Source organism: Myzus persicae, unplaced genomic scaffold (assembly GCF_001856785.1).
Source record: "Myzus persicae strain clone G006 unplaced genomic scaffold, MPER_G0061.0, whole genome shotgun sequence".
NCBI classification, from domain to species: domain Eukaryota; kingdom Metazoa; phylum Arthropoda; class Insecta; order Hemiptera; family Aphididae; genus Myzus; species Myzus persicae.
In genome coordinates this window covers 364,644-380,499 of record NW_019101992.1, presented here as the reverse complement: position 1 = coordinate 380,499, position 15,856 = coordinate 364,644, and the positions used below count along the sequence as shown (strand labels likewise).

Below are 15,856 nucleotides of genomic sequence, written 5' to 3'. Positions count from 1 at the left end.
TAAAGTACGAAGCGCTAAAATTAGAGTTCGTGTATGTACATTTTGTAAGTATAACTATGGATTTAACCAAAGATAAAATTGGTAGGATATTATGTCCTATTATATAATATAATATTACAATTATATTATATTATATTATATTATATTATATTATATTAGACTATTATTATTGTACCTCACCCGCAAATACTCCATAAAAATAATATTTTTTATTTTGACTGTGGATACGGCGATGAGCGGCTATAAGTGCAACTCAACCATCTTAGCAAGCAATTCGTGAAAATTCGATTAGTTATTAGTTATTTTTTACCAATAACTAATGTAACACCATTCATTATAAATACTAATAAATAATAATAGATATTCAGATGAAATAAATTGTTTTTTTTTTTTTTTTAAATAAATTGTTTTTAAACTAAAAAATTATAGTAATTGTTTTTAAACTAAAAAACTATAGTAATTGTTTTTAAACTAAAAAATTATAGTAATTTTTTATTATTCCAAGTAGATACCGAACAGCTTAGAAGTATCTGTGGTTGGCGAGTTTGATTGTTATTTATTTTCAGCCAACGACTATTTCTCACTAAAAAGGTATAGGTAGTCAATTCACACGTTTATTTGAATTAATAATAACTAATTATTTATTAACTTTATCGGACTAAATTTATGCCTAAAACCTTCTCTGTGACGTCTTTTTTAATTCAAAAAAAATGCACAACGATTGAATAAGTAGTTTGGGAGTTTATCTCGAACCAAAGAAACCCATTTTATATAGTAGTATAGATATAGATATCGTAACATTTAAATATTAACACCTAACAAGCTCAAGCGATTGCAATCAGATATATTTTGATAACCTTAATAATTTATGAAGAACGTGATCCAGTAAAAAAATATATTTTAGTTAGTCTTTTTAAAAGCATATTACATATATAATAGTTAACGGTCACACCTACGTATGTAATATTTTTATCTGAAACACTTACATAAGACTTAAGTCAGATCGATTTTATAAGACCATAAATAAAATATAGGCATGAAAAAATAATACACACTAAAACACCTAAAAAATGATTTGATACGCCCTAAAAATTCGAAATAACACATTTATAAAATTATCTTAAATTGTATTATTTAAAAATAGTTTAAAGTCAAAAAATATTTTTATTAAAAGAAAAAAAAGTTAACAGGACTGCACAATTTAAAGTTATATACTTGAACTTTTAATCTAAAATAATTATTTTCATACAATTATCGTCACTCGTGATCTTGATTCTAAAGTCAAATAGATTCGTTCGAAAAATTAAATTTGAAAAATAGTATTATTCAATTAGGTAAAACCATTGTTGTCACGTTACAAAGTGACGGTCAAAAGCATTGAAATACAATTCTTAAAAATTAATATTTGTTTTGTCATTTATTGTAGATGCCTTAAAGACATTAAAAGGATCTAAAAATGAATAATATGCAAAATAAAATGTTCTTGTTCTGTTTGAAAAGTAGGTACACGAAACGGTATAATATGTTATAAAACGAGCATCGCGTAGAAAACAATGCCAAGTACTTCAAAATCCCAGCCCTAATAATATATTATATATTTATATCTAACGCTTGGTCCATATATCCGGTCATTATATAAAATGTTTTCTAAATTGCTACATGTATGAAATAATACATTATATAAAAAACCCCCCCCCCCCCGGAACGTTGCCAAGTCCGAGTCATTATTATATTGATATTTGCAGTCTGCCAGCCATTTTAACGCGAATTCGTGTAGTTATTGTAGTATTTAGATACGGGTTTGATTTCAGTATTGACAATTTTTATTTTTCATAAGCGATACGTATCACATAGGTATTTTATGTTTGATGAGATTTTAAACAAATTTATAATAAATAGGAATAGTTTCTACTTTCTAGTTTCTACATTAGAGCTTTCGTCGTTTTATTTGAGTAATCATACACTGAGGTTTATTCGATATTGTATTATTATTTTATAACTTATAATGTGCCTGTTAATACGCTTCACAGTGTAGTATTATTGTTCCTCACAAACGAATAACAAGTATTGTATTTTATATTGTGAACGGATTATCGAGAAAATCAAATGGTTCATTACAATATTATTATTATATCGATCTCATGGCAAGTGTGTTTTTCGAGAATTATTTCAGTTATATTCAACGAATGTGATGGTACCTATGACCTATGTACCAACAATAATATGTTGTATGTATTATAATATATATTAGAGGTACTATATTATTATTCGACCTTTTTAAACATTTGAGTAATTATTAGTGTACATATTTTTAGCATTTGAAGTATGATTAGTACTTAAAAAATAACTATAAACAAAAAATTATCATTGCTCGGTTAATAAAAACTATCTTGAGCCCTCATATGTCACTGGTTGCCCTAGAAAGTTGCATTTTAAAAATATTTTCTATTTTATTAATTCGATAATATATACCAAATAATATTCTGTTTTTAATTAAATGAGCATTAAATTTGAAGTAATTGGAAGGTTGAAGGGTAGTGTTAGTCACTGATCAAGGCCTAAGTCTGTAAAACCAAAATTATTTTAGTATACCCTGGCAGTGCTTATGATTATATTATCATTATGCGTTTATGTAATAATATTACGAAACATACGTCTTGTACACAGTGCTCACCACGTGGCATCATAATATACTTATTACTAGTTACTAGTTACTACGAAGCGTATAATAAAATGGAAAATATTATAGTGATGATGTAATAAAACAACAATAAAGTAAAACAAATCGTTTATTTTATTTTTTATTATCAACGGCATTTCTATACTTTCTTTTTATTCGTTAAAATGTGCGTTATATATTATATATATGTATATATATACATATATAATATATAATATATATATATATATATATTATTAATAATATTATTGTACAAAATATGCAAGCTCAAATGTATTGTTCACATGTACAATTTTATGTTATTATTATATTATAATAGTTATAATAATAATAAAAATAATTATAAATTATAATAATAATAGTATTGCATTTGCATATAAATCTAAATCAATACTCAATAATTCTTATTGTATAATATTTTATAATTTTACTGCGTTTCAAAAAATGAAAACTTAACAACTCGTAATATAACTGTACACATTTTTTGCTAACGTACACTTTAAAACACATAGTATAATATTTTATAAATATATGTGTACACGTGTATTATAATAATATGTAATGTATAATAATGACTACTGCAGTGTCTCGATCCGAACTGAAGTAACTCGAGCAGTTTGTACGTGACATGACGTGTTCGTCGACACGTGGAAGTCTGCTCATCTGGTGACAGAGCCTCATCGCTGGACGACAATAATATTATAACAACAACAACAATTTCAATAGTAATAAATAATAATAATAATAATAATAATAATAAGTATACAATATTATGACATTATATGTTGTATTATAATAATCATTACGCGTTGTATATTATTATGCAGTTGGCGCCGAATTACACGTGTTCAGCAGCTCGTCTCCGAGTATTGTCATAATCCGCTCGGTTCGCCCTGCAGTGCTCTGGACGCTTCCATTATTGCTTCGTCCAGCCGTTCTACCCGGGTGCTTATCGAGTGATCGCTGTAACAAAAACAACAATGACGGATTAATGATTTTCGCATTTTTTGGGCCGGATTTTTGGTCTCGGGAATGGGGCCGGGGCAGTCATCATCGAAGTAAGGCATGTCTTATATTTTATAATTTTTACTGTTTTCTGCCGTTATAATTTTTGGGCAAAAATCGAATTCATAAAAAGTACAGTATAGTGAGTTAGTTACAATCAGTGTGACCAGTTTAAATCAAGATTTTTTATTTTTATGTGTTGGGGGGGGGGGGGNGTAAAACTAATTGTCGACAGATTTTATTTAAAAATGATTTTTGAATGTAAATGTTCTTATTATTTAACAACTTTCCGGGAGATGGAGGTTACAACAAGGGGATTTACTCTTTGTTAAACACCTTTAAACGTAAACTGCGCAGTTTTTTAATACTATTAATTGGGTATACAGAGTGTACAATTATATCCAATTATTATAACTATTTTATTTTTATAACCAATTTATAAATAAAAAATTATGGTTTTCCGTGAGTCAACTAAATTGAACATTTATGTATTCAAAAGAAAGTAATACAAAGTAGGCCATGTCACTACGAATATTGTTGAATCTATAGACGGACATTTTATGAAAGTCGGTCAAAAACTGTGAATTTACATAAGGGTTACCCGTTTAAACCTTTGATTTTATACAGTAGATGTAATTATTAATTGTAGCTGATCCTACACGGCATTGTCCTTGACAAATTAAATGATGCCAGTGGCTTTACCCTGTCTTAAACTCCGTTAAATGTAACCATCACGTCATATTTTTGACACATTCATCAGGTGGTTTTGACCAAATATAAAATACAGATCAAAGTTTATTATAATATACAATTATAAATAACTAATAACAAAATATTGAAAGACCCCCTCAAAATTATTAAACATTTTCCGTTGCCACAACTTTTTATTTTGTAAGAAAAGATTTAAGCCTCCCCCCTGAAATTCAATAAAATCTTAACCTATGGCCCTAAGTACAGAATTTCAGACGTTATTAGTACCATATAGACTTTGCCGTGGATCACCTACACTCATTACCACACAAAAATAAACGATTGCTGCGAACGTTAAGTGATATATGGGTAACACAATTTACCTGTAAGGCTGAATTAATATATAAAATACTTTAATTTAAACCTTAATATATTGCATAATATGCACGAATGATATAATTGGTACATGTCTTTGTCCCGCAGCGAAACCGAGTTCGAGAATCGCGAGTTTCGCACAAAACTTTATAGCACCCGGTTTATTTCATAGGAACGTTTTTAAATTTATGTTTCGCTTGAACAATTTATATATTATTACACTCAGACACACACACACACACACTTATATATATATATATACGATTCGCGCGGGGTAACTAATATATTTGACTCGAGAAAATAAAAACGTCTCTGCTGCACAGAATTCCTCCGGAGATGAAATATTAACGCGATAAATTGTTGTCAAAACATGTTCAACGCTTATAAGGACAGCTACAGTAGAATAATATAAGTAATAGAGTCGCTTTGCTAAAAACCGGCGAACCGAGTTCTCGCACTAGATAACATATTATTATATATTATTATATTGTTTTATTTACACAGCACCTATATCATAATTATTGATATCTTCGTATAATATTATAATATACTATACAGTATACACCTATTTGAGTCATATGATACAATTTATAAAAATGTATTCATTAATTTATTTTCAAAAAAATTATTCATTGGACATGAGTTTATTACCAACGAATTCTATTTTTTTTTTATATTAGTATTCTTTTTCCCTGAATCGTGCTTGACCCCTCGGAGATAGGTACATTAATTTGTTTAGTCAATTTCTTGTATTTTTACAGGTATAGCTTGTTAAGCCAGCATCGTCAATAACAAATCAATTTTTTTACATGTTTTCTCACAATAGTGGTTTCATTTTATTTTTTTAATAAGAATAAAATGTTTTTAATTTTATAATATTTTTAAAACCAATGTTAAATTGACACTGGACAGTCCGCAAAAGTCGTGATCTACTATGACTCACTAACACTCATCTATATCTACTTAAAATCTTCATTTATTCACTATAATGCATACCCAATATATTAAAACAACAATATTTCTGGTTTTGTTCTGCTTTCGATATTTAAACTTAATATTGTATGATTAAAACTAGACAAAAAAAGAACACTGTATAAATACTTAACACTTATGTGCAAGTATTTTTTTTTCAAAAGTTGAATTGGAAAATATTAGTATAATCAGTTAAAAGGAGCAGCAGTTGTATTATTTTTTTAAAGAGGACGTTGGCATAAAAATAAATCGTTATCGGAATACGACGAATAATCCGACATCTTGTTATTGGAGCATACGCTATCACTAAGTCATCCGCAAAAGGATCCACATAAAATATAATACAATGTACCTAGTACCTACCACATATTATAAAATATATATAGTGCACAAAACAAAATAAATGAAATTAATTTCTACCCAAATATATATATGAAGTTAAATCCTATACAAGTATTATAAATCACAATTACTTCGTTGGAAAAATAATAACAGTTCCGAGATAAAAAAATAAAATAATAAAAATAAAAATACGTATTTTATTTATGCGTGCGAGCAGAGTGTCGTTTTATGTATGTTCAGTATACACCCAAACACACATTAAATGTATGAACACACACACACACACACACACACACACACACACACACACACACACACACACACACACACACACACGCACACACACAACACATACACATACGAGAGTGGTAAAGATAAGAAACGTTTTTATTTATATGATGCGTTCAACGGAGATCGTATAAAAAAAAACCATCTCTTCCGTTTTTAAACTCTACACGGAATTCTAGTCGTCTGTCTGCGCTTCGTTACAATAACGTCGTCGTCGTCTTCGTATCGTTTCGCGTACACTTTACGAACTCTGACCGCTGAGTAATCCGTTTTCCCACTATAATCCTCGAAACACAACACTCGAGTCTGGGTGGGTGAACTAGACGTTCGATAGCTGCCACACTATTAAGATTGAATTATTATGACCTTTTGCGATTTCATCTATTAGATCATATTAATATATTATAGAAAACAGATGGTCGCTCATTGCATGTCCTAATCGTAATATATATGGGAAAAAGTTAAAGCCAACAAGACTATATTATATAGAAGTAATGATATCTGCTCATGTGTAAGAACATTTTTTCACCTTTAATTTGCTGTAGGGATATTATAATATTTATATTAAGTTATCTTTATAGATTTTTCGAATGATTCTGTCCACTACTGTATAATATTATGATCTAATCACGCATCGTCAAGATACGATTTAGAGCTGCACAATCCGACGATCGGAACATATTAATGTTATATTTATGTTACATTGTTTTACGATTTTAGCGGTGTGCGTGTTGTGTTGTCCAATTCGTTCGGTGGCAATCGACGAGATACTGCGTACCATCGCTGTATTTGGAAACGAATCGATTTCAATATATATATTGTGTGTGTGTGTGTGTGTGTGTGTGTGTGTGTGTGTGTGTGTGTGTGTGTGTGTGTATCGAGAATACATGCTAAAGTTTGTTACCTAATTCAACTTGTGCTCCCGAGCAGAGATATCTTAAATTGAAAACACAATCTCGAAAATAATAAATAATATTATTAAACAGCGAAAGTTAGGCAACTGACTTGTTTCTACGCGTACGTGCATCGGATTTGCATACTTAGTGCCCCGGCTTAAACGTACAAAGGAAAAACAGCATGGCTTTCGATATCATGCGCATGTAATATTATAATACTGAACCCACTGCAGACCTGTGGTGGGGTTCAGGGGTCTATAAATTGAAAAGTAGACAATTTTATCAGTAAACATAATGCCTACAGTATCAAGAATAATATATCGTGTGGGTAGTTTCGTTAAAATATTAAAACACATTTTGCGATCCCGGGTATCTTCTACCTAAAATTCATTTTTTGGTGACAACTATTGACTACTATTTTTTTTTTTTTTTTGTGACTATTAAATTAATTTCAAATTTTTATTAACTTAAATTGTGCGTCTAAACAATTTTTTAGCTACCTATACATTTTTAGGCTGTACCTACTGTATTGTATATTTTATATCTATACCAAAATATGTGCGGAGTCAACATTAGCTACTTGGAGAAAATTATTTTAAGTAAGTTTGACTAAGTTTATTTTAAAAATGTTAAGTTATAAGTTAATTAAGTTCAATAAAACTACGTATTTTACTATAAAAGTTAAAGTTTAGTATGGATATGGATACTATATCAATTTAACTTAAGCCGTTACTCAGCTTATCTTACACACTTTTAAAATAACAACTGAACATTTTTTTTAAAAAGCATCCTAGTGATTATTGCACACTGTCTAGTCTAGCTAAAATGTCTTAGGAAATTATACGTTTAAGATATAAATAAATTATGAAATCAAAGAATATTAATTAAGAAATATAATGAGATTAGTATAATACATACATATTGTGTCGCCCGGGAAGTAATTTAAAAAAATGTATTAAAAGACATTTTTTATTTTTTATGATTGAAATGTGTTCATAACTCGGAGACGAAAAATATAAAACATCGTGTTATCACTGTTCTTTTTATTAGAAAGTTGACAGTGTATAGCTGCAGATGAATATGTTTAAAGTATTAAATTGATGACCAAAATCTAAAAATTGACTCGATAAGTTGCTTTTTGCAGTCGACCATAATTCATTCAATTCACCAGCTGCCCGTCTATGCCTCGCAATCAATAGAAAACGTGTATGTTATTAACATCATAATATGATTATAATATTTTATTTTATTTATATTGTAGGTGCAAGGTATTACGTTTAATGTGGGTTGATGCTATCCGTCGGATCATAAGTCCAATGCAGCTCAACAACCGTTGCAGACGTTCTAGGGGGTAGTATTATATTATTATGAACTCGGTGGTAGGTACATATTCTATTTCCTTCCACTCTCGTTGTATTCCACAATAGCGTCAGGGTGTCCGCCACATTATATTCGAACCGGAAGTATATATTACAACGACCTATAATACTATCGTAGGTACGTCGTGTGCCCGTAACCACGTCTGAAGAATAAATTATTATTCTTTGGATCTAGGTTACGGGATTACCACGTGAGAGACCCCATTTTTCCGTTGAAATGTATCAAAGAATCTTCTTGCGCCACGTAGGCCATTTACGAAATACAAACCTAAATAATATAGAAAATACATATAGGTACTATCATACATAGGCAGACCTTTCGCACTGGAATACGAACCATGGATGTGGCATACTCTCCTACTCTACAATCTATATTTTTCTTTTGCGCGCTCTCTATTTTCGTCAGCACTACGCTAGCTAACGAATTGAAATGCCAAATCGAATTTTCCGTCGGTATAGTACGCAGTACGTGATGTGTTTACCGCTATTGGCTTATAAATAAAAATAAAACTCGCTACGACCTCGGACGAAGGACATCTCTTCCATTTTGTATAATATTATCATATTAGGTATGTTTGTGTACATAATATATATATATATATGGGTATATTTAGAAAATATACGATTCCGTGCGATATCACTTGTCTGCTGACTCCTTGCAAGCTACGAAAATTGTTTTAACAAAAAATTAAATCACACATTTTACAACCCATTACTATAATATTATTAAGAAGAGCGTTGCCCTGTAAGTAATAAATATAAACAAACATATTATAATGGAAGATATATGTCCACCAGAAAAAGGCGGTGTTTTGGGTATTAATATACCCCGACTTCGTGCGTATAATCCAAAAATATATTGGATGTGTGAAGAGCCCCCTCTATGGTTTTATTTAAATATTAAATTAAAACACCATCTTTAAAAAATCCTTGCCGAGCTTATATCTTTATACAATATAATGATTCATAAGACTTGTTGTATATTAAAAAACAACAAGTTCAACAATAGTAATAATATTATTAATCGGTCAATATAAATTTTAAAAAATGTGTCTTTTGAAGCTCGGTTTACTCTAAACCAGTGAAGATTTCTCATTAAAAACTAATTATCACTCACCTCTCCTTCGTTATTTTTAACTTGTGTTTTTAGTGAGATTTTCTTATGAACTACTTCAGTACAACTATGAAGAAGTCTTAAAAACTTCGAATTACATTCACAATGCATTATTTGATTGCAAATCCAATAGTTTATTGTACATTTTTAAACACCTATGAAATATCATGATTCGCAGTAGATTATTTTATTTTTGAGTACAAGTATTATTCCACTGCATTTTTAAAAATATATATTATGGTAATCTATTATATAAATTAATCCTACAGTCTAAATAAACTTCTACATGCAGCTTATCTAACCTAACCTTTATAAATACAATTGCAATTACCGGTACTTATTTTTTCGATTCCTTTTTGTAATAAAATATTCTAATCCAGGATATAAAATAAAAAATGTTGGACAACGAAATTGAAAACCTAAAAAATCACAATATCTAGTAAACATGTTGTTTATTATACCATATTTAATTCCATATAAAAAGGTAAATAACCCACTGGAAGTTTGCACTATGCAGTAGGTATATATTATTATTTAGTAGGTATGTATAGTGTATACCTATGTATAATATAAAACTCGTATTACTATAAAGCTGTCTCGTTACGGTCGTGATCTAAATTTAATATTTATTTAAAACACGAAATAATAAGGTGGTTCTACGAGTACAGACATTTAAATGCTGCGAGTCATTTAAAATTGTAGAGACTGAAAGATATTTTGAAAGAATGCCATCATTACAATCGATATTATAGATAAATTATCGATTTTACCAAAGCATCAATCCAGTAAGTAGGTAATTATAATTCTATGTTAAAATGGCGAAAATTATGATTATAATAAACTATTACTGCGATCTGTGTTTGTAGGTATTTTGTAATACAACAATAAAACAATAAAGATGTAGCAATTTTTTTAGCAATTATTAACATTATTTGTGAAAACAAGCTGAAAAAAATATTAAGCATTATTATAAATAAGAATTATATATTATTATTATTAGTGGCACGGTTGGCCGGGGGTCATTTGCTGAATATTCGAACTTAGGTTTTTCGCGAGTAAAATTTTTAATGGCTGAAACATTAACATATTGTATATTATTATAATAGGAAACTTTTTTGTCGTTTGCGAAGAAAAAACGGGCTGCAAGACGGAATTGTACGTTTGTCATTCGGCGACGCGCGACGCCATGAATTTTTAAAACAACGTTTCACATTCTCGTTTCAGTTTTTTTTCTCTTCTAATTTATGTTCATAATACAAACAGAATATTATCTCTTTCGCGTTACACAGTATGGTTCTTTTAACAGTGAAAATTCATGATCTCTAAAAGTATTAATGTTTTTAAAAATAATATATTTTTTCACAATTTGGAGTCACTACACAAAAATTAATCATATTTGTAGCTATATTTTTGTTTTTAGAATTTTACTTTTTGGGTGTCAACATACATTTTAATTTCACATTCAAAAGCAATAAATATTATATATGTAATATATTTTTTGATACATAAACATTAAATTGCATGTATGTACCTACTACCCATATTTAAAATTGTTCAAGTAATAAAATAAAGCTAAAACGGTGGCTCTAGGCTGATAGTACTTCTCGAAATGTGGGTTCACTAATCCGATCACCTTGAATTTAAATACTTTTAAATTACATATAATTAATTAATTACTCATCCAAAATTCAATTTTTATATTCTGATGTTCTCAGAAACATATTTCGGAGTATAAAATGTAAAATGAATATTGTCGAACAAAAAAGAAAAAAAACTCACAACTAAAGTTATAAGTATAAAATCTATCAAAAAAGTTGGTTTGTAATACATATTTTAAACCATGTAAGGACATGTTTTCAGAAACTTTTCGGGATAGGTAATGAGAGTTTACTGTCAAAATAATCACCCAGTATAGCCATATAGGCAAAATGTATTATAAATACCTTATAAGCAACATGACTGCTGATCATTTTAATATGATTATACGTCGTTTCCAACGGTTAACATGTAAAGCATATTATAGGTAAATGTAATATAATCCATCAATCCATAACCACAAGAATATTTCCGACCTTTTTTTTCAAGGTATACTTTTTTTCAACTCATGGAAAGCCCGTGGGTCATGTATGATCGATCTCAGGTCCATATTTAGTCATTAAAAGTAAGCCATACGATAGATTATTTTTTATTTTATTTTATTTAAAGTGACCCCAGTGATTATTACGAGGGTCATTGGGATTTATTCAATGTTATAATAATTGAATTTTTAATAACGAATTAGTTAATATTAGTAATAGATAGATAGAATAGGGATAAAAATAATGACATTGCTTGACTTTTGTTGTCTGTATTGTACACGGGAGAAAATTAATTAAAAGTTTGATTTTGGTTTTATTGTGGAGATTGATGTTCTGGGTAATCTTCTGTGGGTGTGCAGCTTGAAAGATAAGATTAGCTAATTCTGTCATTTTCGTTTTGATGTTACTATTAGAAAGCCAAGAGTGGACCTTTTATATATATTTCGACTAGTTTTGACTTTTGGTACATACTTCGGTTTTACTTAATAATAATGTAAATATCGTGAATATATATATTTTCGCTTTTTGAATTAAATTTATTACAACAAACAACTAACAAGAAATACAATATGGAAAAATATATTAAATAAACAAGTAACTAGCTCATCAAATAAGCATATCCTTGAATAAACAGTTGAGCTGAGTTAATATTAAAAGTGAACTAAAAATAAAAACAAAATTTGTGTAATTCGTAATAATCAAACATAGTAAAGTTGAAAAAAGAAGAAAATAAATAACAGGTTTATAACACAATTAAAGACAGGAGAAATTGTTATTAATACATTGTTAGTATCCATTACATGTTAGGTAGTCATCTAATTGCTTAAGTTAAAAAACTGGCTAAATTAATAATACGTGATAAAAATACTTATCTAAATAGTGGACTAAAATCGATTTGAATAACTAATGGATATATCTGGGTTATGTTATTAAACAGATAATTGCAATGTACTAATTTTCGTACATCAGATATTCGACGCTTTGGTTCGTAGTGACGTAGTTATACGAATTACAAGGATATCAAATTATTTTATGATTTTATTTGTTTTTGAATTTCCTATCAGTGTGGTTGTATAAGTGAAGTTTGTAATGATGGAGGTAACGGTGGAGAAGGACAGGTCGATACAAGTGTTGGACGTCTGTACACTTCACACAGTTTGGGCTCAATATGTTGGTGGCCCTCGAGTTGGGCTAAAGTACTTCCCTTGTATTGTTTGATTTGGTATTGTGCCAGGTTCTATGTCTTTATTAATTAATAATGTGTTATCTCGTTGTCGCCTTTCATACTATTGGTTGACGGATTGTTTGATGTGTTCTTATGTATGGGAACAAAAGATATGTTATTGTCAATGTTTTTTTCACGATGAAGTTGGATTACCAAAGGAAACAAGTGATTGGGTGGTCGTCCGTAATAAATATTTGATATGTAGCAGGCATAGTTTCGTATGATACCAATATCGATCCGAGGGAAGTTTAAAGCAGTCGTCGATGCTCAAACTATAATATAGTTGTCTTTGAAAGCTTGTCATGTGTGCCAACTCATCTAATGGAAATCCATCTATTAACGTGGTAATGGGAGAGGTTATTTTTACTTCAAGATTTTCTAGTGCTTTGAGGATAACATAGTTAGGCACAGCTAGAATACAAGCATTTAATAGGATATTGCTTTTTTATGTGTTTATTAATTTGAGTACCTATTGCGGTTTTTTTATTGTCGACATAATAAATATATAGCCGAGTGCTCATTAATTAGATTGTTGACGACTGTTGGTTGATGTTGTAAGAATATAAACTAATCCGTTATTAGAAAAGCGTAAGGTGGTCATTTTGTGGATACATATTTGATTTTTTTGTAATTTATTAATCCTTCAACAACAATAGACAACGCATTATTACAATATCTGGTTTTTAGCCTGTACAACTATTGGCATTAGAGAAGGAAATATAAACGAATATACATGAAATTTAAATAAAGTATATACAAATATTGACATGTCTTAGAGTTAGAGAAGTGGGTATTTTATGTTGGATGCTTCAGTTATATTCCCGAGTGAGATAATATTTTGTCGAATTTGTTAAATACCGTCAGTTGAATTAATGTGGACTATGGCTTGATTCATTTTGGGAAATTTTGAGTTAGCAATTATTTCAACTTTTTGCTCTGACGTCGTCCATTGGAGTGGCTTTAATAACTATGGGTATGCAATTTTTGTTTGCAAGAGAAGCTAGAATTTAAGGCTGTATAGAACTGGTTTTGATAATTTGAGTAGATTAGATGCTAACAGGTTTTCAGAGAGAAATGTTCAAATGTTGAAGTTTTTTTTGCTTATATTAAAAAATGTTGCAATATTGACTTTGTCGAATGATAAATAATTGTTATTTTATTGATAAATTTAATTTAAATTGACCATTTAATTCCATCAATGGATGGCCACCTCGCACATGTCCCTTGTCAAAAATATTCTAAATTTAATTTATATTAATTTTTTCTAATATTTCATGTAAATCTAAAACATCACTTGTGCTTATTGTAAAAAAAATAACTTTACAGATTGTACAAATACTGTTAAAAAAAATTGAGATATGATGTCTTGTGTATATATCTACTTACTATATATATTAGTCATATTACTGGATAATCTTATATGCTTTGTATTTCTATTGGAAGTGAAAATACGAGTGCGATAAATACACACTTCTGTTTCTAGGCCAAAAAAGTCAAACACATTTATGTTGTATGCTAATTTATGCTGTTAAATAACAACTAATATTATTATTATTATTCTTTTCCAAAATAAAAATTACTTCACTTCTCCGAAATACCGCCGGCTTATCTCTAATCTAAATGTTAGTTGCTTGTATAATTTAATTCTAACTATTTAATATCTTTATCTAATTATCGATGTTTATAATTTAAGTGTTGAAGTATTAATTTATCCGTTTAAATCAAGTGTTCAGGTTTTTTGTCAGAAACTGACAGAGGATACATTAAATATTATCTCCTGTTTGTAAAGACATTTTATTTTTATTATTGATAATAAATTTTTCCGAAGTTTTGCAAATTCCCACATCATACTTAAGTATACAGACATATCGGCGCTCGTTAGGTATATATACACACATATATATATATATTATAATTTATAATAATGTGATATAATATATTACATGTTGTTTATTTCGTTCGATTCTAAGTTCGAAAACTAATCGCACGGAAAGAGATATTTTGTTTTAACTCATTCAATATACATGATAATTTAATGTTTGTACTACCATAATATTTTCCAGCCATAGTTATTGCGATTTCTGAAGACAAATTCAAGCATTGCAATTGTATCGCGTGGAGCGAAACGTTAGCGATGACCAAATATCGATCACAATATTAAACCAGCAATACATACCTAATATTATTATGTATATTCTCACGTTTTTAAGTGTGAAAGTAAATTTATTCTACCGATTTTGTAGAGGTTTAGTCGGTTATTGATTCCACCCAGACTTAAGTTTAACATATAATATCTATATACCGGGTAAATTGATACTATCATAATTTTTAAACATTTCAACTTTTCCTCACATGATTTTAAGTAGTTGAAAACAAAAATATTCTTTTAAAAAATATTTTTTAAAGTACTTTGTTGCTTACAAATCAAATTTTGAACGAAGTTATCAAGGTTATCAGTTATAGGTAATAGTATGTAAATTATGAATGCGCTAAGTGGAGTGATACACATCTACTGCCCACAAATTTGATCCATCTCTCTGCTTTTAAACATTAAATAGGTACTTTAACTAATAAGCTAGTAAAGTAGTAAGCTACTATCCCAAAATTGTTTAGAAACCAGTTTTTTCTGAAATAATGAGTATATTACTTTAGATTGATGACGATGATGAAAAAATACAGTTGAGGCCGTAACGACGTCTTGAGGATCAAAATAAGATTTGTTCTCTATTTAAAATTTGTTCCTTTTCAAAAACACTGGAATTTTAATGAGAAAATGAAAACACTATTCTAATAGATCTTTGCATAAATATAA

The 15,856-nt window shown here is 29.1% G+C and overlaps 1 protein-coding gene across 2 annotated transcripts in view; it reads right to left on the bottom strand.

Moving 5' to 3' along the window:
* Window positions 1-2,817: 2,817 nt before the first annotated feature.
* LOC111030962 (protein tipE) overlaps window positions 2,818-15,856 on the bottom strand; it is a 68,566-nt gene continuing 55,527 nt past the window's right edge. Inside the window, exons 2-3 of one of the 2 annotated variants that reach the window (XR_002604151.1) lie at window positions 3,487-3,643; window positions 2,818-3,363 (exon numbers count right to left, since the gene is read on the bottom strand). Coding sequence is in view for 1 of the 2 variants with exons in the window: in XM_022310714.1 (XP_022166406.1) it covers window positions 3,553-3,643 (91 nt within the window). In the remaining variant the exon portion in view is untranslated. Of the gene's footprint in view, window positions 3,644-15,856 lie in introns of both variants that reach the window. The other variant, XM_022310714.1, reaches the window with a different exon arrangement.